Source organism: Ochotona curzoniae, unplaced genomic scaffold, assembly GCF_017591425.1.
Source record: "Ochotona curzoniae isolate NIBS_2020 unplaced genomic scaffold, NIBS_Ocur_1.0 contig_1302, whole genome shotgun sequence".
NCBI classification, from domain to species: Eukaryota; Metazoa; Chordata; class Mammalia; order Lagomorpha; family Ochotonidae; genus Ochotona; species Ochotona curzoniae.
This window is the reverse complement of record NW_024465035.1, coordinates 16,874,912-16,900,859: the sequence shown is the minus strand read 5'-3', so window position 1 is coordinate 16,900,859 and position 25,948 is coordinate 16,874,912. Positions and strand designations below refer to the sequence as shown.

The window sequence follows — 25,948 nt, the reverse complement described above, 5'->3', positions numbered from 1 at the left end:
CCATCTCTTTATATGAAATTTTGTTTGGTTTCACTACAGCCTCAGTGTTTGCCTCCAAACAGTGTACCATTTTGCTTCCTTAATTTAATGGATTGAGATATAAAATATATGATGGTGTGCACAGCCTGCACATAAAGAAAGAGAAAACCCTCAAGAAAGTTTTGCTTGTGGGAACACCTATCTAAACATCACCCAGAATGAGACATACACTTAATAATTATTCCATGACTCTCATGTTGGGATCAACCCCCACCTCCAAAAGTACTCCTGTTATGACTTCTGTTGCAGTTGATTGTTTTGGCTGCTTTTGTATGCAGTAAATGGGATCATGTAAAAGACATCTTTCCATGACTAGTGCTGTTTAGCTAGCATACAGGAGTTAATTTGTTTAGCTCCTATTTGACAGCAGTCTATTCTTGTATGGATACTATATGCTGTTTTGTTCACTAAAATATTCTGTTCCCTTTGAGTCTGCTTTACCATTTTTTTAATCTTTGTACTACTTGCTTTTTATTTCTATTTTATCTCATGAAATGGATGAGTTTTACTTTTTACATGTGACATTTCAACAAGGCTGAGTTTTCTCTGCCCTCCTGTGCTTTTTATCCCGAGACTGCTCAGGCAAGCTCTGCGTATCAGTATGGATAAATGACTCTTGGTATGTGCTTGGAAAGAACGCAGTGCATGGGCTGCTCCATCTCCTTAATGCCGAGAGAAGGAAGCTCCCCCTTAGAAATGTGAGGGCCCTGGTGCTCCCAGACATTTCCCTTGGGTTTCTGGAGACCATCTATGTGACTTTAGCTCATGGACAATCTTACTTTCCAATAGAGTTGCAAGAACTAGGGGAAAGGACTCAAAAGTGGTGCACACGCTGCCCCTAGCCATTTCCCCGTGTTCTGATCCTTCTCTTTCATTGTCTGCTGATGCCAAGGACAAGTGCACCTTGAAGCATGCCCTACCCACACCCTGCCTTCACATTCATTGAATCGTAGTTTTCAGTGATGCATATCATTTTCATGATACGTCGCTTTACCATGTCCTCCTTCTGAGCAACTGTGGAGTCCACGAAGTTATTTGGTGTACTAGAAAGTGAAAGGTCTTTGCAATGTTATAGATCAGAGTGAGTTCTTGATTCTCTCACTGTTTTTTGGCTGTTGTTTAGCTCATACCCCGGAATATGTTGTTTGGTCTCTCTGAGCCCTAATTTTGCATTCTCTATGGTGAAATGAGATTACAAAGCTCTCTGAGTGTTACTGAAACAGCTAAGGGCATGTGTGTGAAGTACCTGTTTGCTCTGCCTCTACTGTGCTCCCTCATTTCCTGCCCTTTCCACTCCCCTCCTTTCAGCTCCTTATTCCTAGCACCTTTCTGTTGAACTTCTATTTCCTTGTCTAAACACAAAAGGGGACAGTAGGTAACTTTCTTCCTTCCTGAATCATGATGAGACTTAAATGATGCTATTTTGAAGATGATGAAATACCCCATCATCTCTAAGATAACAATGCTATTAGCAACAGCAGCAACAGAGCAGCAGGAATGGTGGTGAGCCCTTCTGTTAATTCGTAAGACAAAAGAATGTGTATCTGCTTCTCTATTGTAAGGCCATTCTGCGATGAGTTTACCAAGCTTGAAACTCATGGTAGCCCATCTGTGTACACAAGGGATGTGCTTGTGCTCTGTTGGATGTGTTTTCGTGAAGCTGGTCATGGTTCTCAATTGGTGAAAAGGCAGAAGCAAAGCAAACACAACGATAAATATCTTGAGGTTGAATGTACCTGGAGGTGTGTGACTGGGAAGCAGCCATCACCCATTAGTGCATGTCATTCTCTGAGTTCTTGAAAGTATAGGGCAGCACAGTATATGGGTTTCAAAGCTGGCCCTTTCACAGGGCTCTCGGCTGGGCAGCATTGGCTGCAGATACAGTCAGCATCAGCAAAATTTGCTCAAGGTGGTGATTTCATCTGCTGCACTTTAAATCGTGTGAGTTGGTGTTGTTTCGTAGCACTCACAAATGAGAGTGGTGAAAATCCCAGCATCCTGGAATCCCAAGGCTTTGCCCCATGACTCAGGGTTGCTCTCTGGAAAAAACCTTCCACCCAAGAAGAGACTGAGGTGCTCATCTTGCCCGCAACTTGTGATTCCTTTGCAGGCCAGCCTTTTGTGAACCCTGATGGGACTCCTGCTATTTACAACCCGCCTGCCAGCCAACAGCCTTTGCGGGGCACAATCGTGGGACAGCCCCCACAGCAGCCCCAGCAGCAGGCCTCACCTCAGCCTCCACAACAGGTCCAGACACCACAGCCGCCACTGGCAGGGGCCCTGGTCACTCAGGTAAAGGCAAGTTGAAAGATGGGAAGACGGGAAGACGGGGAGGGAAGGGTTCTGGGGTGAAGGCTGCATGGTCTTCAGAGCAGCCATCGCAGGGTGCAGCGGTGCCAAACCCATCTCCTCAAGCTTCCTAAAATAAAACTTAGCAGCCTGAGTTCTTCGGTGAAAGGATACAGTCTGGAGCCCGAGGTGGGGTCCTTGATCCCATGATATAATCCAGGTGCTTAAGTGGAAGTAGAGATGGGTGCTTCATCCAGTGACTTGTAGAGTGGGAGCATCATCCTAGAGAATAAATATACCATCTTAGGGGATAAAGTGAATCTGCTTGTTTTCACTAATATCTAGTTTTATGTGTTCTGTATCAGGGCTCCTCTGTTTTAGAGACCGAACTTGTAATCCCATATAGGTCCTTGCACTGTCTTGCTCAGTCATTCCCATCCTATACCAAATGCTCATATCCCCAAAGAGTCAATATAGAAGCCTTCTTCAGTAAGAGGAGCAGACCTAAGTCGGTGCCAGGGAGAACTGGGTTTTCATCCCAGCTCCACTTGGAGAGAGGCAGAGCTGCCTCCCGTGCTAAGCAGATGTGCAGACGCACCCACAGAACCCGGAAAGGTCCTCAGGAGGCCCCGGAGCTTTTGGCTTTCCTCATTCTGTCTTCAGACAATATTTTTATACCCAGAGGATCTAGCCATTGCCAACATTAAGCAGATTAGTATTCTCTTAAAAGAGCATCTGCCGTGTGTAGGTAAGCCTCCTTTCTGCTGTGTTGTCCACTACAGTGCCTGAACGTTTTGTTGGCGGTGGATGCCCCTGTCTGACAGGTCTGTGTGGACAGTGGCACGCTTCCTGTGGGATTTCAACCTCAGTGCTTTCCATGATCTAATTAGTGTATTTTGTTTCTTCCAGTCTGTCCAGGGACTGCAGGCTTCCTCCCAGTCAGTGCAATATCCGGCTGTCTCTTTTCCTCCCCAGCATCTCCTCCCTGTGTCTGCAACACAGCACTTCTCCATGGTACTGTATTACGTGTGGATAACTTTCCCTCCTGCAATGACATAGTCACTAGTTTTGCTCCTTTTCCTGTACGGCAGCAGCTAGTGCTGGCTGGGTAACCTCGGCTGACTGTCAAGTGAGACGATGGACCCATCTCTGCAAAATAAGGCTTCGTTCCCCATTCACTGCCTTGTCCATGTTGAATGCATCTGCACTCTGGTACCCTTATAAGGTCATGCACGGCTGAGGCATACAAAAAACCCTCAGGACAAGGCAGGAATAGAGAGACACAGATGAAGTGTGGGGATCTGAGAAATATCTCAAGGTCAGAGTCAGGCTGGTAGCTCTCACCACTCTGGGCTCCTGATAGAAGTGTTCCCAGAGGCCCCTGCTCCAAGCATGTGCTTGTATTCACCACTCCTCAATGTATGAGCACCTTTTGAAAAGCAGTTGAAAGAATGAGCTAGGCCAGTGTTGCATCAGTTCTGGCTCCCTCTCCATGACACGGATGCACGGCATCCAGCACAGGTGCTTCCACCTCTCTTTAAAGGTAGGTCTGATGATGGCAGCCAGGAAGCTCAGCTGCCTATTCCAGACAGAACACAAGGCTCTCAACAGAGCAAATCATTACCTTTTTGCATTGAAGAGGGAGGTTTGGGGGCTGGTATCGTGGCACAGCTGATCACACCAACACCTGTGGCACCTGCCTCTCATTTCAAAAGGACAGTTGTAGTCCAGGCTGCTCCAGTTTCATCCAGCTCCCTGCCAATGCACCAGAGAAAACAAAAGGGCATGTTGAAGTTCTTGGACCCCTGCCATGCATACAAGAGATGCGATAGAGCTCCAGGTGCCTAGCTTCAGCCTGGCCCGACACCAGCTGTTGTAGCCATTTGGGGAGTGAGCCAGCAGATAATAGCCTCTCTCTTTCTACTTTTCAAATAAACAGAATACTTTTTTAAAAGATTTCTTTTGCTTTTGTTGGAAAGCCAGATATACCAGAGGGAGATACAGAAAGAACCTCTGTCCACTGGTTCACTCCCCCCAAGCAGCCACATCTGCCGGAACTGAGCCAATCTGAAGCCAGGAGCCTGGAACTTCTTCTGGATCTCCCATGAGGGTACAGAAACCCAAGGCTTTGGGCTATCCTCAACTGGAGCTGGATGAGAAGTGGGGCTGCCAGGATTAGAACCGGCACCCCTATGGGATCCTGGCACATGCCAGGTGAGGACTTAGCCACTAGGCCACGGCGCCAGGCCCAGAATGCATATTTTTAACAAGAGGGGTTATTTGGATTGAATTGTTTCCTGTTGGTAATTCAAACCTTCACGTGTGCTCTTATTCTGATCATCATTGCATTTTCCCCCAGTTTTACACGTTCCCTCTCCCACAGCTACAAGTTCACGTCCTATATCCGTCTCCTTGTGTCTCTCTTATCATCACACTGACCCAGATGATGTCTTTATTCTCATGGTTTGCAGAGAGATGACGTGGCGACCCAGTTCAACCAGATGAACCTGAGCCGGCAGTCCTCAGGAGAGACTCCGGAGCCCCCACAGGGTCCTGTCTACCCATCCTCCCTCGTGCCACAACCAGCCCAGCAGCCCAGCTACATCCTTGCCTCTGCAAGCCAGCAGCTCCCTTCAGGGGGATGCACAGGCTCTGGTCCTCCCATCTCCCAGCAAGTGCTCCAACCCCCACCCTCCCCGCAGGGATTTGTGCAACAGCCTCCATCTGCACAGGTAGGTGTGTTTTGCTCACAGCTATGACTCACAGCTGATGGATGGTTTGTTTTGACCTTCATCTCTTCCTGTACACTATTCACAAGACCAACCTGATTTGTCTTCTGGTCAATATTGGTATTTCCCCTCCAATAGAGCTTCTTTTATGCTTTTGTTTGGTCGGGCAGTCTTTGGCTCAGAAAGCTGGATGAAACTTGCCCTTTGCCCACTGTGCAACAGAGAACTATCCCACTTTCCAAGCCGCTGGTCCAGAGGACCTAAGGAAGCAGACCCTTCTGTGGGATGCATATGCACAGGTTTTCCCAGAAGCAGAAAGCTTTCAGAAGGAGGAAGCCTTGTGCCTACAGGCCTGTGCCCTCCCTTGTCGCAGCTGCACAAATGCACGTATGTTTCCACCGTGTTTCTTATCAATTCACAAGCGTCTTCTGGAGCTAATCTAGTGCTCCAGGCAGGAGCTCCTCCATGAATATAAAGGAGGAAGGTAAGTTGGTACCCACTGTCCTCTCCTCTCCCCAGGGAGATGCAGAGCTCGTGTCTGCACTCTCAGGTAGCCATTCATCATATTTAATTGACTTGAGCATGTAAGACACCACAGATCACTGGTTTTTACTGTCTTCTCAGACTGATTATGTGCTACTGTTCACCACTGAGCATCTCAGCTGCTCTCCTGGGCATCCCTTGTAGAATATGGAAAGTGATTACTGTCAAGATGTAAAATGCACACAGACCTTTTCTGGCCCATTTTCAAGGCACACATCTCCCAAGCAAATTCTATCCTAATTATGAAGTCTGGCACTGGACGAGAGGCTTAAAGTGCAGCATCCCCTCTGGGTCATTTGTCTCACTGCCTTTAACATCGTGAATAAATTATTTTCTTTTCAAGTCACACAAAACCCTCCACCATGAAATGACTTCCACTCAGTTGTTCGTTGGATTTCAAGTGATTCATTCATAGTTCATCTTCCACTGTCTTCCTAACACTATCTCTTCCCTAGCAGCATTTAAAGAAATGTATAAAAGTAGCTTGAAGCCACAGGGGGAAGGATTTTGTTAATATGTTAATGATTAGATGAGCAAATTAAGCTCTTTATGTTTAATGACTGATGAAACATGGCTTAGCTCTTTGAGTCTAACTGGCATCTAAGAGCCCTTATCCATTTCTGTTTCCCAAGAGAAGAGTCAACACAATGTTTAATATTTTTTAATTAAAAAAAAAATGTTTGAAGCAGTTCTCTGATGGAGGAATTTCACAGTGTCCTGCACAAAGGAAATTCAGAGCACCCCCAACTGTCTATAGGAGAAACATTTCTATTTCTTTTCCATTGGATTTTTAAGATATAAAAGGAAGGTGTGGCTCACCATCAGTCTGGACTTTGTCCGATTTAATGACACATAAGGTGTAGGATACACTCCGTAGTGACTTTCACCTTAATAAATGTTGAAAAGAAGTCTGATTACCTGACTACACAAATGGAAAGAACTCAGTTGAGATTAAGCCCATACACATATGTGGGTATGTGATACATGCCTGCGGAAGGAGGAACCAGCTTGAGCAGTTCTGCTGTGTGTGCATTCCAAATGCCCACCGGATGGCTGGCATGTCACTGCAAGGGAAAGAGTGAGCTGAAGAGGAGAAATGGAAGACGTGCTTGTTGTTAAAGTTTCCTGTTGCTTTCTGATTTATTTACGTCTTCTCCTCATCAGAACATTTTTGGACACTCCACATCTTCGAGGGATTGTAAATACGTCACTGCTTCATTTGGGGTTGTCCCGTCTCCTTTTTCCCTCCAAATTTTGCATACGAATCCAAAAAAAAAAAAAAAAGATTTCTGTGAGCCTGGGTTGCCTTCCTTCTTCTCAGGGTGGGTGAGAATAGACAAGTGACTACTTGATTTCTGTGGCTGGAGGCCATCATTTCTAAGAGGTGGCCAAGGCTGCGCTTCGGAGAGCTACTGAGATAAAAGCCTTTAGCTCTCTAAAACAGCTTGTCAAAGTGCCAAAAGGAGGGAGATCTGGAAGGAAAAAATAAAAACTATCAAATGAACACTTCTTGACTGTTTTACACATAGCTGTTCTTTTATCAAGCCAAGTGTGATCATGAGGAAGCGTCCAAGTGTTTGAACTCCAGTTGTCTGCCCTTAAGGTGTTGCTGTTTCATGTGGAAAGTAAGAGCGAAGAGTAAGGAATCAATGCAACATTTTTTTAACTTAGACTTAATCAAGACAGTCTTTCCTAAGGTAGCAAAATACTATCGTTCCTGAAAGACATGTAAATATAATGCTGATGAATGAATTTGACATTGGCTTTTCTCATTCTCAATATTGAAGGCATCTGGTGGAGAACGATAGAGCCACAATTAGCTGCAGTATAAATGAAACATAACTCCAGAATCACTTGGGTCTTCAGACATAGAAAATTACTTGAGATTTTTAACACTTACCCTATTAAAAAGCAAGGGAAATTACTATAGACAATGTATATTACATGCTAGCTGCTTGATGCTGACCCATGGTTGAATGAAACTCGCTCACCCATCCTCTTTCCCATAAATATCAATATTACTAGGTGATCAACATTATAGCCTTGAATGATCAAATGGGATCCATACAGATTCAGTTACCCTTTGTTCCTGCTTTGTCCTACAACAGAACATTCTTTTATGTATATTTCAATACTAAGACTGAAATAGAAAATGGTTTCCTATTTAATGCCAACAAATCAGAAAACAAAATAGCCACAAAAACCTTATGATGTTATTTTATGTCTATAACTCTCGTAGGCTTTTAAATAAGGTACCTCTTTTCTTTCAAAGAAGAGAGAAGAAACAATGAATTCGTAATATAGCTTTTATATAAATGAAATGGGCAAAAAATATAGTCCTTCCAGATCAAGAAACTTTTGACTTGACTGGATCTGAGATACTTAGGATGCTTTCAGTTACAGAAAGTTGCAGAGGGCAGGATGTGGTGCGGAGGGTTAAGCCCTCACCATGCCCTCTTGGTTTGTCGAAGTGCCGGGGGAGTCCTGGCTGCCCTATTGCTGATGCAGTTTCCTGATAATGTCTCCTGGGAGGCAGCAGATGGTGGCGCAAATACTCAGGTCCCTGTAATTCACCAGGGTGTTCCAGTGTGCTGGCCTCTCCTTGCCTTGACTATTGTGGCCATTTAGGTGCCAGAACCCTGCTCCTTTTTAGTGTTTCTGTTTTGAAAAAGGAAAGTTACAGGGCATGGTGACATGAGCAATAGGGCTGGCCCTTCCCCTGATTTGGTTGAACCTAAATTTTGTATACTACCTGCTTGCCAATCACAGAAAAGAATTCTGAGAGAGTTTAAATCAGCTGTTGTCCTGACTAGGTTAGGTATTAAGGCAGAGCTCACGACAGCTGGCTCCGCTCTGCTCCATATGGTATTGGCTGGGGCTGTGCTGACATGTCTGAAATGAGAGGAGAGGCTTGTCAAATTGAGTCCCCTTGGTTTGCAGGAGGCCTCTCTCCCCAGCAGATTCACTAGACTTCCTCCTCCTGGCTAGACTCCCCTTCTACAGGAAGTCTGCTAAAGATCAGGTTTGCAAGTCTCTGAGCTGGCTTCTATCTCGTTGCATTCACTGGTCAAAGCAAGCCTTGGAAATGGCTCAGATTCAAGGGTTAGGTGTGTTTCATTTCACTCCAGGAGAAGTAACAGGACATACATGTTGTCTTACAAGCAATTCTGAAGGGCCTTCATTCTAATCAATGCAATCATACGGCATCATAAAGTGACAGTGCATTGTGGATGAAAAAGTGTTCCTGACCATGCAGTTCTCATGCCCTGCTTTGTCTCCCATCTGCCACAGATGCCTGTCTACTATTATTCATCTGGTCAGTACCCTACCTCAACCACACAGCAGTACCGGCCCATGGCCTCAGTACAGTACAGCGCTCAGAGAAGTCAACAGATGCCACAGGCAGCACAGCAAGCAGGTACTTGGATTCTATTCAACATTTTCTCTCCTAACCCCGTGATTTTGCTGGCTAGGACTGCAGCTGTACTCTTTGGATGGCCTCCCACACTTGGCAATTGAAAAATGAATTTCTTTTCCCGTTCACAAAGTAGCTGAAAAAGCATTTGGCTAACCCTACAGGGAAAATTGATCAGTGCAAGAAAGTGAAGGGCGCATCTATCTACTCACGCGTGTGCATGCCATGCTCAGGTGCAAAAACAACAGCGGGGTCTCTTATGGTATTTGAAAACAAGAAGTATGCCATGCCCCCGTCTCCCTAGTTCCTATGTTTCCCCTTTTTCTGTTTAATAAAAGAACATACCCTGTTCAAATGTCTAGAAAACCAGATTGGGTTGTTTTAATACTATCTTTAAAAAAAAAGGCTCCCAACAATGCAGCATGTATCATGGTATGGAATTCTGACTTCCTGGTTCACTCTCTCCATGGCCACCTGCCTCCTGCCCAGAGCCCGGCAGCCACTGTGCAGTGGGAAGGGGGGCCGATACACTGTACGAGAGTGAGTAGCAGGTCTCACAGTGAACCGGTCTCTTTCCCTACTGTGTCACACTCCTAACGGAATGCCATGACCCAGAGAGCAGCAGGAGCCCAGCAGAGTGAGGTGTGCTAGGGAGAACTGGTGTCCTTCCTGCTGACCAGACTGCAGGAAAAGCTGCTAATTGTCATGCCGAAGACGCCTGCCTGCCTGCCTGCCTGCCTGCCTGCCTGCCGTAAGTAGGTCGTGCTACAGCACACATGCTCCCTGCTGCTGCTCAGCAATGCCCCCTTGGTGTGTGACTTTGGCACTGAATCTGTAAATGCATAGGTAATGTGTACTGCTTATATGTAGATCCGTAATACAGAGCTGCAATGTGTCATTTGTATGGGGGGAAGGAAAAGCAGAGTGCTTGCAACAGATTAGCCATGACGAGCACCTTAAAATGCAACATGGGGCCACTTTGGAGACAGAATGAAATTCTTCAGAGCTGTGGAAGTCTGTATGTTCTTTAGTTCACCTCGTGAGCTATATGAAAACTGTGTGAAAGAACTGGAGGCGCTGATGACCCCCGATTACTTCCAGCTGCATTTTGTGTTGTTACATGCAAGGTTGTAATACTTTAGGGAAGAATACACCTGACCTCTTAATGCCTTTATGCTTGTGCAGCAGTAAGAGCCCAAAAGAGTCACAAATTAATAGTCAAGAGAAGCATTTGCCAATAGTTTCTCTGGTTTTTGGAACACGTTTTTCCCCCTCCATCATAGCAGTGATAACTGTGCTAGCGGTTCAGACACATATTACAGTGATGTGTTGCCTTCCTACTGAGCTGTCTCTCGTTTGCTTCTGTTATTGTGTATTAAAAGAAGTCATGGGTGGCACGTCCCAGATCTTGACTCAGAGGCTGTGAAGTTTTCCTTTTGGTTCACAATGACTTTAGAAGAAGGAAGATAACACATACCTAATGATCACGATTTTCTTGTTGCTTAATTTCGTGCTGTTATGCGGTAATTCTCTGAAAAGGGATTTTAGGCTTCCAGTAAGAGTGTGGTCAAACAAAAGAAGGTAGTTACAGATGTGCCACAACCTGCTGAACCAGTATCCTGTGGATGTGTGTGAGGGCTGAGGAAGCTAGATCCTGTCATGGACAACGGAGTCAGTTTAGGACAACCACGTTATTTCTCCCTACTAGAAGCTTCACTGACAATGATGGTCTTGGTGGGGGCGGGGGGGGATGCCTATAGAATGTTGATTCTTTCCTAAAGCATGATGGGAGAATTTAGGGATGATAAAATCCCCTGTTGCATCCCACAGAAGCCTAATTGTGAGTGCAGCTATACCCCGTGGCCGTCTACTGGCTTTGGCACGTCTTGTGATTTACGCATCACCATTCGCAAGTGAAATCATGGCTCTATGATGAGTTGCAGGAGCCTAAAGGCAGCTCTGAGCACAAGATAGAAGAAGCCAGGTCCGTGCTTTAGGTATTAGGGCAATGGGAAGGCGAGGAGAGTGAAAGGAAACGGAAACAGTGGTTTTCCAAGAAGTGACCACCTCTATGCTGACCTAGCCCTTGGAGGTCTAGATTCTGTGACTACTAAGCCTGGGAGCTGGCCTCAAATCACAGTGCTGAATGTACCAGATATCTGGGGGGGTGGATGGTGTCCCCTGATCTGAGCGAATCACCTCTGCTGATAGAACCCGGATAACTCTGATGACAGGACAGAGGCTGTGGGTTCCTTGGCTCTGAAGCACCCAAAGGGCCGTGCCAGAGCATGGTGGAGGCAGGTCTGTGTCAATGGGTTCCCTGCAGAGGGAACAGCCTCATGAGATGAACTAGAAAAAAATTTTTAAAAATGAAGGTCCCAAAATAACATCAGTAATTATACCCACGGAAGGCTGAGGATGGATTATGGGCTAGGGGTGGTACTAAGTGTTTGCAAGCTTTGTTTAAGCCCACCACAGATTTACATGGGAGATATTACTGTACATGACTTATGGACAAAAGAAATTCTTGCTCACGTGGGTGAAATAAATTACCTCTATGTCTCAGGACTTGACCAAGTTGAAGAATCACCCAATCTGGTCTGGTGTTAAGCCTGTGTGCTGACCACATTTTAGGAGCAGTATAAACATGGTGACTAGTGTCACCTTTATTGACTAGCCTAATCAATTAAAAAAAAAAAAACCTAGTCTTTAGTACCTAAGCCAGCATGGCTGTGTTACAGACACAGGATGTGTTCTGCTTGTCATTCAGTTACAGTTTGATTAAAGCAGAAGAAACCTGGCTTTTAATTGCTGACTCAGCAAAATGTTCCTACTAGATCATTTTGGGAAGCTGATCAATAACCAGATTCACTGAGACATGTCAATACTCAATCACATATCAGAAAGAAAGGGAAAAAAAAACTTCTTTGATAGTGTTCCCAACTCCGTGTTTCCGTCCTATTTTGATTTGAAAGGAATTACATGTAACTTCATTTTTGATTCCCCCAAATTGTGAATGTGTCATGAAAGCAACAAAAATTAACTTAAAAAGTGTTATACAGTTGTATAAAAAGGCATTTGGGGGAAAAAAAATCTAGGCTCAGTATTATCATCACAATAATAATATTTTTATTGACTAAATGCTCGCTTCTATTTCTTTATGGGTCTAGAACTAGCCAGATGATCTTCATCCTTTTTGAGTGTTGATGGTTTTTGACCCAGTTCTTGTAAGTTCTTGAATTTCATAGAAATGTAAATCTGACAGTGACATACTTTTTCTAAAGTTTTCAGAATATGTTAGGTTATTTCCTTGCTGGGCTGGCTTTGTTTCTGTTTTTGTTTGCTTGTTTGATTTGTTTTGTTTTGTTTTGTTTATTTCCATACCTGTCTAAATTTGTAAATTTTAATAACTCGCTCTTTGTTTCATTGATTTTTTTCTCATTGTTTAATATTTTAATCTCATTGATTTTTTTTCTATTTTTATGGTCCCTTTGCTTACTTAAGATTTGTTTTGGTCTTTTTTGTTGTTTTTTGCTAGTTTTGTCTTTTTGTAGTTCCCAAGCTACATTGCTGAGTTGAGGCTTTTCCTTTTTTAAAATGAGAACATTTAGCACTATAAATTTCTTTTTCAGCCTTACTTTCGCTGCATTCCATGTATTTTGATATGTCATAGTGTTATTTCCTTTCACTTGTGTGTTTTATTTTCCTTGTAACTTTCTCTCTGAATCCTAGATTGCCAAAGGTGTGTTGTTTCGCACGTTCATGTTTGGAGATTTTTCTTTTGCCTTTCTGCTGTTGATTCTAGATGGATTCCTTGGTAGTTACGTAACACATTCTGATGATCTCAGTCCTTACGGAGTGGCCCAGATGGCTTCATGGCGCAGGATATGATCTGTCTTAGGGAATGCTCCATGAACACTTTCTGAAAACTAGGTATGCTGCTGCCCCGGCGGGGAGTGCTCTGTACACATCATATGATTCTTTGGGGGATATTTTGTCACTTGAATCTTCTCTTCTTTTACCAATTTTCTACCTAATTGTTCACTTGACTGCTAAGGCATTTTTGCTTATAATGCCAACTAGAAGACTGTCTGAAGACCTGAAATGAGTATTTGTTCCTGAACCCCAGGGATGGAGGATTCATTTGGAACTCATACAGAGCATGTTATCATTTGGCTCTTACCCTCAGGAATACGGAAAGTCACAGCTTGCAAGAGGTTAGGAACATTCTGCAAAGAGGAGTTGCAAGGTTAAAGGCCCTCTGAACAGTGAGGTTCGGATGAACGCGCCCTAGGAGACATGCCGTTATGTCACACGTGCTTCCTTTCAGTGATGGCATGTTAGGATGCGGAAGAAGAGAGATGCCTGCTGAAAACAGACAGCTCTGCCTTCCTGCAGCGACAGGGGAGTCTGGGTTTCTGAGTGCCATGAAAATAGGACAGTGAAGGAAATCTGTCTGCATCGGAAATAGAAAAAAAGAAACGCAGAGTTGAGAGAGCCTCCAATTAGGTTATAATTGTTGCAGACCACGAAGTGCAGAATCAGAAAGCTCTGGAGCTGCTTCTCCCCAGGGCTTTATAAAAATCCCTTTCCTATTCCAACTTCCCGCATTCCCAGGTATCTACTGAATGATTCGTTTGGGGAAGGGGGAGAAGAGTTTGATAGAGCATTTTCCATACAAAAAAAATATGGTCTACTTTTCAAATTACATTTTAGACAGAAACCATGAAAAACAAATCTTAAAAATGCATCAAAATGCAAAACTGCAAGCAGCTTTCTGGGGTAGGGAGGGGAGTGTTTTCCTTGGCCTATTTTATGTACATCCTTGCTATATTTTTTTTCTCGAGTCTCTATGTTGAGAAAAAGATGCTGCACCCTGGCTTGTGATATTGCAATTAGAATACTTTGCAGATTACAATTGTGGGGAATCTTCAGTTATTCTGTCTTCTGTCCCTTCAGCGTTCCCTTACTCTCTGTCTAACAGACCTCACAAGATGACTCGCTTACATAAAAATGGACATTGCACACTTGGTTTGTTGTACCTGTTCAATGCTTCTAAGTCCCCGCTACACACAAACCAAGAGCTAGTGCATACCATTTCCAAACTCTCACCTTGGAAGAGGTGGGGTAGAAATTATCACAGCCAGTGGTCCTAAAACCTCAGTGCCCAAATAAACTACCAAGATATTGTGGAAATACACATTTTGACTCGTAGCTCCCAAACCGGTCCAGATTGTTGTATTCCTCACAAGCTCCCACATGATGTTGCTACTACTAGTATACCAGCGCGAGAACAATGTGGCAGCACTGGCTTACATGTAAGCTAGTGTGAAGGGCAAGGACCACCCCAATACTTATTCTGTGTTAAGATTTATTTATTTTTATTGGAAAGTGAGATATGCAGGAAGTAGTTGGAGAGACAGAGAGGAGGATCTTCCATGTGAGGATTTACTCCTTAAGTGGCTGCAACAGCTGGAGCTGAGCCCATCAGTAACCAGAAGCAAGGAGCTTCTTCTGGGTCTCCCTTGGGGGTGTAGGATCCCAAGGCTTTGGGCCATCCTCAGTTGCTTTCCCAGGCCACAAGCTGCGAGCAGGATGAAAAGTGAAACCATCAGGATTAGAACTGGTACCCATATGGGATCCTGGCGTGTGATAGGTGAGGACGTAGCCACCACGCCAAGACCTCCAAATTTACTCTTTAACTTGTATTTTGCATCTTATTTTAATACTTTACTATCAACGTAGTAGATGTTGTGAATTTGGCTGATAAGTATTTAAAATAACATGCTAATATTCAAAATGCAAATGTCAAGATGAGACATAAAGCAAGGTTCTGTGGTATAACGAGCAGCAATAAATGTTTAGAACATGAATAATATGTCAACTTCTATTCACTTTGATTTATGCAGGGTGTGTATCAGTGTGTGCCTATTGGTGGGTGGGTGGCAGAGTATATGGATGTGGCAGAGAGGTTAAAGAAAGAAAGCATTCTCTTTCATCAATCTTAAGATATGTTTGTCTGAAAAGCAGAACTACAAAGAGAGGGAAAGAGCAGGAGATAGAAAGAAGATGAGAAAGAGAGAAATCTACTTTCCAGTTACCCCTCAGATAGCCACGTCTGAGCCAGGTCTCCCACATGAGCGGCAAGGATCTAAATTGTTAGGCTCTCATACAGTGCCTTCCCTCGCACGTGAGCAGGATGGTGGGATGGAAGAGGAGATGAGACTTGAGCGGGTGCACTGATACAGGATTTTGGCATTGCCAGAAATACTGTAACTTGGTGTGCCACAGTGCCAGCCCTTATCAGGTGGGTCATCTTTCCTCAGTAGAAAACATGGTGCCTCAGCTGGCCATTGTTGTGTGACTATTTAAATGGAAAATGGAAACATCTTGGCCTTCCAATTCAAATCTAACAAAAATATTATCAGGTGTTTGAAAATCAAAGAGAATGACAGGCCAAAACATCAACCAATGGATTTAAATTTTTCAATTTGAACGACCCAAGAGATTTGTAACAGGGTCTGAAGTCCACTTGTGGGGTTAGAGAGGGCTTGGATTTTGGCATGCTAATGTATTTGTGGCAGAAATAGAGACTGAGGGGGGAGACAGAAGCATAGATTCATAGAGATCTCCATCCATTTGTTTTTTCACAAATCTCCACAATAGCTGGGGTTGGACTAGGCTGAAACCAGGAACCAGGAGCTTCGTTCATGTCTCCCATGCAAGTGGCTGGAATCCAAATATTTGGGTCATTGCCAACTACCTCCTAAGGCATGCATTAGGAGGCTCCCAGTCATAACCTAGCTGGGTCTCTAACATAGGCACCTGGTATGGGCTGGGCATGTCTCATGTGATACCTTAACCGTAGCGTCAAATGCCTAACCCTGACTTAGGGATTGCTACAAACTCAATTGGCCATCTTTGACAAACTCTTCTTGTGTTTAGGGGACAGGGAAGAACCTGGGCCTGTAGAATCATCCAATTCTGTTTGGATGGTAGCTTCATCCTTGTCCCTCAGTCATTTTCATTTCCTCCTGATTATACCACAGTGCAGTGGACTTGATAACACGGCTGGTAGGAATCTATGACTGTCAGTGGGTCCTGCCTGTTTGAAATTAGACCAAAAAACACAGTCCCTTCCATGACAGGTCTGCACACAAGTTCAATAAATAAAAAATGTGCTTAGCTTTTTCTTTTCCTGAAAGAGCCATGTTTCTGATGAAATAGCGTATTGTTCATACTCATGGCTCCAAGTGAGAAAGAAGCTCATTATCTTAATGCTGTGCTGATACGTGTTTCAAACAGTACAAGATGTTTCTTGATGAAATATATAATTGGTTTTTTCCTTTTTTTTTTAACTAGAGCAGTCAAAATAAGAATGACAGGAAGTCCTGCATTTTTAGCTTGACATATTCAGCGGTCAGTATCCTGATCATTTAGAGAGATTTTTGTCTTCCAAACTCTTTTCTGATTTTGATGCCTCTGAGACTTCTCACTATGAGTTGTCTTCTGCTTGGGATTAGCTGAAGATGGAAAAAGAGATTAAGAGAACTCAAGAGAGGAGCTGGAATCCTGGTGTGACCAACAAAATACATGCACTTCTATGTAGTAGGATATTGTCTTTTAAGTTCATTTGCCTTCCCTAAAATGAGATGATTCTAAAAAGATTTATCTGTTTAATTAGCCGACATGATTTCCATATGTTTTAATATTTAAAGCACTATTCATCTATGTGTACTTTTAATTTGAGGAAATAATGCATAACCAGTAATCAGAGATGCAATGTAAAAAAATTGTTATACTTGACAGCTCTCAGGGAGTGATTTATACTTTGAGTGTCTGTATTATTATGTTATCAGAAGCAGAGGAATGAGCTATCAAAGAATTACATAAGGATGTAATTGTCTCATTTCTGTTAACATCAGTTGGAGTTACATGGATACATCTTTGTGGAACATGCTGTTCTGAAAATATTAGTTTGGAAAAGGTTTCTATGGAAATGAGCTTGTGTTCCATTAATTGGTCTAATTACTCCATGGACAGTAATGGGAATAGAAGTATTATGATGAGGATTTAAAGGAAACATTCACTATATTAGGAGCCATCATGGGGATCTTCCTAATTTTAGAACTAAAATTCTTCCACATTCCCCAGTGTCACTAAGTGACCAAATTTCTTGTGTTCCCAAGGAGGCTCTAGTTAAGGGGATTTGCTGAGCGCTTGTGCAGTAGTGACCATGGCTTTTTGTATTTTCTGCAGCCGTTGGCATTTGCATTTTTGTTGGTTAGGCAGTTTGGTGTTATTAGAATTACTGCTTTTCCGTACAGATAAGAAGAGAAACTATAGCACCTTTGTTCGCTCTCCTTATTGTGTTGAGAACAATGAAAATATTATCTTGTTTAAAAATTAAGAAAAAATAGAAAGATTTTGGTAAGGGATAATGGAAGGGAAGCCCCTAATACATCTTTGTTGTTTTCCTACATAAACAAGCTGCAATTCTCCATGTTCCAAGGTTCCCGTTTTCTATAAAAAAAATTTAGGAGACAGGATTGTTTTATGCCATCTACATTGTTGACCCTCCTTTTTTTCCCTCCTACTCTGATTCATTTCTCATTTGTCACCTTGTTCGTTTCTTGTCAACAATTTTTGTTGCTGGTTGACATCTTGGTGTATGAATTCTTCTATCTTCAAGCCCTTTTTTCTTTTAAATGGATTACTTTAAAATTTTTCCCTAGGGCTGGGCACGATAGCTTAGTAACAAAATCTTCGAATTACATGTGCCAGGATCCCATAAGGGCGCCGGCTCATATCCCAGATGTACCACCTCCCATCCAGCCCTGCTTGTGGCCTGGGAGAGCAGTCGAGAATGGTCCAAAGCCTTGGGACCCTGCACCCACATGGGAGACCCAGAAGAAGTTCTTGGCTCCTGGCTTCGGATGGGCTCAGCTCAGGCCATTATGACTTGGGGAATGAACTAGTAGATGAAAGATTTTTCTCTCTGTATCTCCTTGTCTGTGAATCTGATTTTGCATTAAAAATGAATAAGTCTTAAAAGAAATAACTTCTTCCTATTCTCCACTGCCTCCTCATCTTCAAATCTATTTCTTATTTTTCTGCTTTGTCTCTTGACTCTGTGGAAGCTCTGTGCTACTCTTCCATCCATTTCTTTGTGTTACACAGAATGCTCCCCACTCATGGTGCTTTCCAGGTTGTGTTTTAGTTGTCTGCATTTTTATCTTACGTTAATGATTTTCTGACTTTCCTCTTTCTACGTGCCTCTTCGTTCTGAGACAGGGGACTTCATTCTTCATGGAAGCACTTATAATCACAGCTATAGATGGCGAGCAGAGCTCAGAAAAAGCAGCAAAATCTCTACTTCACCCCAGAGCCTTCATAAAGCTAGCCCTTGGGGTTTGTGACTTAGAAATGTAATGCTAAGCCTGGGAAAGAGAATCTTGCATTACTTTCATCTTCCTTCTTAAGTCCCAAGATGTAAGCGGTACCCGTGGGGCAGCGGGATGTGCAGGTTTTTGGATACAGTTTAATTTCCTGGTTTCCAAGGAATTCTTGTTGCCTCCAAATGTTGATGGCATTCTAACTTGCAATAGAGAATGAGGTATGGATTGTTCAATTAAAGGATACTATCTTAGAAGTAAGGACCCTTTAAGGATGCTACTCTTTGCGGTACTTCCTTCCACTGTCTTCATATATGGCTGCTAAGTGTGGTAGACAGAAATCCTAAATTCAGTCAAATCAATGAGTATGGGCTCACTTAATTCATTACATCCATGGATGGGGAGTGGGGTCCCTTTTCTATACAATCAGCATTAGATCAAATGTTTAATCAGCTCCTGCCATCTCTGAAATGCCACCGATTCCTTTGTCCAAATGAGTGGTACATAAATTTTCCAGTTTAGAGCCAAGGGGACAAGCACTTTAGCCTAAGAAATCTGCAGGCTTGTACGTGCCCTGCTGAACATCCTAGGATAGGTCTAGAAGAAACACTCACTCACACACCCTCTTTCAGAGCCTAAGAGGGTATGATGCTCACAAATGGGGTCACTCATTTATCCAGTTCTTGCAGCACCATCCCATGGTGGAAATGTTTTCTTTCGCACACTTGCTTAATAAGAAAGCATGCTAGCAGTGCAGGAGCATTCCCACAAATGGTTGTGTCCAACCCAGGAAGCCACGGCGGCCCCTCCCTAGTGCCACTGAGGTACTTAGCAGTTGTCAGTCTTCCTGATTGTGGTGAAGCCATCAGTGCCCTTCAAGCACTTCCTCTAGTCCTCAGTTTCCTGCGAACCCCTTCCTCCAGATTTCTGCTCCATGTCCTGGAGGTTCACTAAAGTTAGCATTCTCCCAGATGCTTTCTCTTGTTTTAGTTTTTTGGGTTTGTTTTGTTTTGTTTTTTAATTCTTTGGAAGCAGATCCAGGATCCTTGCATTGAATATCCATCACAGTGGACAGAGCTCTTTTGAAAATAAAAATAAATAAACAAACATAAATAAATAAATAGCAGAGAGACCAGAACTGACGCAAAAACCTTGCCGAATTCAGGACCCTGGAGAAGGATTTTGAAGTGTTGCCTGAATGCTCAGTAGAGAATGTCAAGTTGGCTCCAATTGGGGTTGTATTCATTTCGCACAAATGACTCGTCCACACACGGGCAATGTCAGCTGGAGCATTTGGGGTGCCCTGAACTGAATATTGGAGAGCTTGTTCTTGCCTGTTAGAGGCCTCCTTGTGCTAACTGGCAGAAAAGGCTCAGCTTTTGCTGAGCTGAGTCTGTGCTAATGAGATCAGGTAGGAAGGAAGCGCGAAAACAGAGAGATAAGTTCTGCCTAGCTAGAACAGAGAGAGTGATTTAAATGCCACCTTTGCTTGTTGTTGTGTGTGTAAACACTTTATGTGAGAGCAGCACAGTACTTACAGTAAAGAAAACTTGTTTAAAAGTACAGTAAAAACTCCATATTGGAATGATGAGTTTCTGTTCGGATCTTTTTATGCCTTTGAGCCTATATGTTTTTGTGTGTTACAGGTAAAACATGTATTTACGACTACAGATTACTCCATTTTTATGAATATATGCCCATTTTCATTTCTTCAAAACTCATAGCCTTGCAGTTGCATGCACATTTGTTCTTCCAGTGTTTCTATGAGCACCTTTAAGTAGTAAAATCTCTAAAACAGAACTTGTGGAGGAACCGAGCATTTACGCCAAAAACTCAAGACAATCTAAAAAAATCTGCTAAAACTAGCAAGTGAATTTGCTAATGTTGCAGAACACAAAAATATGGAGCAACAAACATTTTTTTATCTCATTTTAAATTAATTTAAGAGTCAGAGATACGGAAGTGGAGATATAGAGAAAGAAATTGAAAGAGCAAGAGAGGTAATCCAGTTTGCTCCCAAAATGGCTGCCACAGTTGGGGCTGAAACAAGCCAAATCCCAGAATCCTGGAATTCCTCCTGCTCTTTCGCTAAGGGGGACAGAGGTCCAGTGCTCGGGCCTGCTCCTGCTGCCTTCCAAGACACTTTAGCAGGAGCTGGATCGGAAGGGTAAGTGATTGGAGCACAAATTAGTGCTCTTCTATGGAGTGTTTGCATTGCAGGTGGCAACTTAGCCCTCAGTGCTAAAATACCCAGTCCCTGAATTGCATTTTTATGTACTTGCTAATAAATGAAAAATGTTAAATTCATGTTAAAATATGATACAATTTTAATAACAATACTGAAGCATGGTCCTCCCACAGTTGTGATGCAGGGAACCCTAGGTCATTGGCTTGGTGTGTGGAGAGCCGTTCTGAACAGCCAGCAGTGCCTTGCAAGATAGTTACAATCTGAAATGCTTTCCCCATTTCTTCTTCAATTAAAAAACAAAACACAAAACAAACAAACAAACAAAAGCTGTTATGTTGTGGACTGACTCAGTCTTTCAAATCTTTCACTTATTTATCTCCAACTTTCCTGCTGAACAAATACCCCATAATAAGCCATCCTTATAAACATTTCTGCTCCTCTCTCAAACAGGGACCACTCCATAGAAATTTCGTGGTGTTTTTTTTTCCACCTCTGTTAAGGACTTTTGTCTTTTTGAGTTCCCATTGTTAAATGTGACAAAACGCGAGGAGCTCACATCCTTTCCGTTGTAGTCTACCTCTAGTACCTCTGCGGATGCATCACGCAGAAGAAACAGTTTCCTTAGCAACAGGAATGTGGCAAAAATATTTCAAAAAAATAAAAGATCTACTGGAAATATTTGCTATTTGTTCCCTTGCTCCCTCTCCAGGGCTGCTGAGTGCTGTCTGCCAGGCATAGAAATCACCTGAATAGAAGGATTGCAGTTCTTGGCTGGTGGGGTCATGGGCTCCAAGACCTCATTCTCAATGTCTTCCTCTACTTTCCGCTAATGACAAATATTTGGAGGTAGAACTGATATTTTCTTATACCCACCTTGAGCTAGTTCTTTCTAGATAGGGAAATCGGCAAAGAGAAATTGGATTTTATTATATGTGTGTGTGTGTGTGTGAATATGATTGTTCTGATGAATTAATTTTGGGAACTGACAATAGCTCTATTTACATCTGCTTTAAGTCTCTGAAATTTGAATAAACTATTTTAATTTTTTAAAATTTATTCGTGAGGCAGAGATACTGTGGGGTAACAGGGGGTGCTGAAAAGACAGAGAAAACAGAGAAATAGAAACAAAGAGAATTTCCATATATTGACTGTGTCTCAAACGCCAATAAAGGAAACGCATCCTGACCTGCTAAGTGAGTGTTAGTGACCCCGTTAAGAAAGCCATCAGCTCACTGCTTGCTAGGATCTTATTTAGTAGGAAGCTAATACCAGGTGTTAGAACTTGGTGTCTGGTACTGTGGCATGGGACACGGGTGTATTAACCTGCATCTAAGCCACTAGGCATAGCCTCATGAATATTATTTTGAAAAATAACAATAGCAAGATGCACTGTCCTCTTTGGAGATTTTCATGGAAACTGATATATTAATTTGGCAGTACTTACGGTCCATTGTTTAGATATATTTTCAAATAAGTCCCCATGGAATCCAAATGTTTTCTCCCCTACTCAAAGTGACAGGAGAAATATACACGCATGAATTACAGGCAAGTGAGTCTACTAAAATCCAGTTCCAGTGACATCATTCAGTGAGCCGAGAGATATTCTGGTGTGATTTTTTTTTTAAGACCTAAACTCTTGCTATGTCCCAGGAGATCAATAAATCCACATCCCTTGGGATCCAAAGCTTACTTTCTCCACAACACATTCTCTGTCCATAGTTATATCTCCTCAGAACAGTAAGGAAGTAACAGTAAAATGAACACAAGTATGGAATTGCTTCTTTCCAACTTGTTCTGCTGCTGAAGTGGTCAGTTATTAAGGTACGATGTGATGTGACCATTCCCTTTTTCTGGGTGACTCCTGCCCCTATTGATTTTAGAACTTTAGAAGTCTATTGAATCGGTCCATACCTTTTCTCCTATTAGCAATTCTCCCATACAAGTAGAAAAAATGAGGAAATAAGTAACTACCCCCGTCCTGTTGTCCTCTCATCTATTCCTTCTTCCCTCTTTTTCTTCTTTTTGGCTTAGTGTTTATTTTCTCACTACCTGGAGGCAGGAAGACCATGATTAGGGCGTTGGCAGATTTGCTTTCTTCTGAGCTTCTCTCTTTAGATTGCTAAGGTCTCCTCCTTCCTTAAACTGAAGAACAAATACATTAAATGAAAAACAAGATTTTTTTTTTTTTACGATGTTAACTTTGGATCATTTGAAAAGCTTTGCATTGGCGAGGCTGACCTTGCATGCCTTTCCACTCTGATGCTGTCAGAACTGCGTTTATGTCTTCTGGGACCAGAGAGCCTATAGTCATACTAACCAACACATTGTGTCTCCACGTGTGTTTATAATTGCATCTCACAAAGCTGGAAAGCAACGTGTCAAGATTTACTCAAGAGACGGTACAAAGAGAGATTAAACACACACACACACACACACACACACAAGCTAAAAATGTGTCTTTTTGTTTTCTCCATTTTGTTGCCATGGTGCTAGTGGTGGTGACTGATGACAATATCTGACTGTAAATTAGTGATGCCAGCTCCCAGTATCCCCAGGAGCTGTCTTCCTGCCTCAGTTGAAACTGGTGGCAACCTCAGGGTTTGTGGCTTTGCTGTCAAAAGCAGTGCCTTGTTGCCTGGCCAATTGCCTGGTGGTGACACCAGCATCACCAAGGAGAACTGCTAACTGGCTTTTCTGGGGGATGTGAAGGAGGAGCCTCGTTTGAGTTTGGGGATTTGAGATCTTCCTGGGAAGACAGGAAATCTCCACAAAACCAACATTGATGCTTTTGACTGGGGAGCTGATAGGCATAGAAACAAAAGTAGGAAGGAGAAAAATTACATTAGCTGGGAGTTTATTATATACTGCCGTTGAAGAAATTTGAGATGAAGTTACTGAGTGATTGGAACTACACTAGAGTGATGAAGAATCTGGGGGTGTTGCTAAAACAAATGGGAACCAGGAAGACTTTGAAATTAAAGAACTCATCATGGAATTATGGAGACTAGCTTAATCCCAAAGCCAAATGGACTGGCATGATTTCTAAAATGCTGTATGTTCGACCTACATGAGGACTTGAGGCGATGTGAAGAGGGATTTTATAAAGGATAAAAGGAATCAGATCTTCTTGAATTGCCAGTGACCAGGCACTATCTTTGCCCTAGGAGTTCTGTTTTTGTGGGGAGAGTGCACTTTGCCCTTCAAGGCAGCAGATCCTAATGCTCAGAAAGATCTATAAATTGCATCCTCAAACATCTAATATGCCATTAATATTTAAAAACCACTGACCTAAATCTCTTTACTAAGTGAAGAGAAGTCTTCTGGCGTTACTTCCATTGTTATATTTAAAGAAATTCACGTTGGCAGGAAATACCACTGAGTTGAAATTGGGTGTCAACTTCCTTCCACATTGTCAGGAATTCTACCTGATATATAACTGCTTGCCTTTTCCAAACGCAGGGGTGTGATAGGATGCAGAGGACTTGAAAAAGTCATTTCTGGTTTGGGTTGCTTGTAATGAAAATCCATTGAGAGGCCACTCACAAGACCTCTTTGCCTTCTTGTAGGTTTCTTCTTAATGTACTACTGCCAACCACACAAAGACAGCAACTTTTCACCTGAGAGCACCTCCTCTGCATGACCCCTTCTTTGGGACTACCCTCCCACACAGTGACCCTGTGGGGCTGTAGGCAAATTTTGAGTTCTATTCCATTGCTCTTTTTTTCTACCACAATATTAAAAAGGCATAGGTTAATACATTACAAAGGGAAACAATATAGGTGGAACTAAGAAGCAGTAGAGTTTCTTGCTATTATTACATTATGGAAAGCAGAGGCTAACAGAAAATGGATTTTGAAAACACTGAAATTAGCATGACAGGCACCAATGATTTTAATGTTATGACAAAAGAAATAAAGGAGGAGAGGGTAGTATCCAGGAGTTCTGCTTTAATCAGTCTAATTTTTCAATTGCAAGAAGAACATCAATCTTTTGACCAGCCATTTATTCATTTTAACAGTGATTTTTGGTCCTATCACGACTATATGGCAATCCAATGGTGTTTAAAGGCATGTATCTGATATCACCCCACACGTAAGCCATTTTCACCATCCCAGAAACCATTAGGATCGAATGTGATTTTGTCAAATCTCTAAATGCCAAAGAACTTTTTGCAATCACAAAGCCCTCAACATCAAGCTCAAAAATGTTGGAATGTTTACACAGATACACACACACACACACACACACACACACACACACACACACACACATTCACTTATGTACTTGTACACACCAAATGCATACCATTATTCCTGCACTTGAAACTTTCCATTTTCACAAGTAGTTATTGTTTCTGTCATGCACTATACTTTTCTTTCTCCTGGCTTATGCCTGTCAAAAAGTCAAATTTTAAGCAAGATTGCTTAGCCCCTGCTTTTTGTTTTTGGTTGTTGTTGTTTTTTTTTTCTCCTGTAATTTGGGATGAGAGAATGATCACAAGCTTATTAGAAACTTGTCTGAGATTGAGTCTGAATGATAGCTAAGAAGCTCAAACAAGAGCAAAGAGCAAGGGATCTAGGATGATAATGCTGCAATAAGCAGTTGGTGAATTGGGTCCTCTCTCTTTTGTTCTGGATTCTCTACTTATTTTATGTGTAAGCATCAGTGTACTTAAACCAGACAGCAATCCATCTCACCAGAGGCGTAGAGTTGTGAAACAATTTCAAACAAGCTTTTTGTCAATGAACAAGACTCAGCCCCCTTAGAAACAAGCAAGTGAAATGCAAATGAAATTAAATGCAAAGGTGACACGTAAATGAAATCTGAATGCTTTCAATGCCTGTTAAATTAAATCAAATCAAATGTAAGCAATTTCCTCCTACTGAGATGAAAAAATATCAAGATAGAAGATAAATGTTATTTTAAGTAGGCCAGCTTCAATAATCATTTCATGTCAAAAATGTGGCCTGTATAATGTATAAAAACCTAAGAACCAGAGTTTTTGGACTCCAGTCTAGTTCTATGACTGAATCAGTGCGCGCCTAAGTGTCTCATAACTAAAATGAAGATAATCCTAGGACTACCGCATCAAAAATTAAAAGCGAAAAGCAGGTAAACTGCATAGATCTCTGGCACTGAAACATTCAGTGATGTTGGAATAATGCACCTCCGAGCACCACATAGGAGCTGGGAAAGACATGGACTGGACACTGATTCCGAAGACTTTCTGTCTCAAAGCCCCTTCCTACTTTCAGGGTATACCCAACACCCACTTGCATGAAATATCCCATGCAGTGATATTTAACTTTCCAGGTTTGAAATGCTTACTCCCACGGCTAGAGCCATCATT

General features: G+C 42.5%; 1 protein-coding gene across 15 annotated transcripts in view; it reads left to right on the top strand.

The window, feature by feature from the left end:
* The window catches only part of ARPP21 (cAMP regulated phosphoprotein 21), a 102,962-nt gene that overhangs the window by 51,370 nt on the left and 25,644 nt on the right, over positions 1 to 25,948 (top strand). For all 15 annotated transcript variants that reach the window (XM_040964456.1, XM_040964419.1, XM_040964482.1 and 12 more), the window contains 4 exons: positions 2,150 to 2,331; positions 3,238 to 3,342; positions 4,800 to 5,060; positions 8,892 to 9,018. In XM_040964456.1, the coding sequence (XP_040820390.1) occupies positions 2,150 to 2,331; positions 3,238 to 3,342; positions 4,800 to 5,060; positions 8,892 to 9,018 (675 nt within the window). The remainder of the gene's footprint in view (positions 1 to 2,149; positions 2,332 to 3,237; positions 3,343 to 4,799; positions 5,061 to 8,891; positions 9,019 to 25,948) is intronic.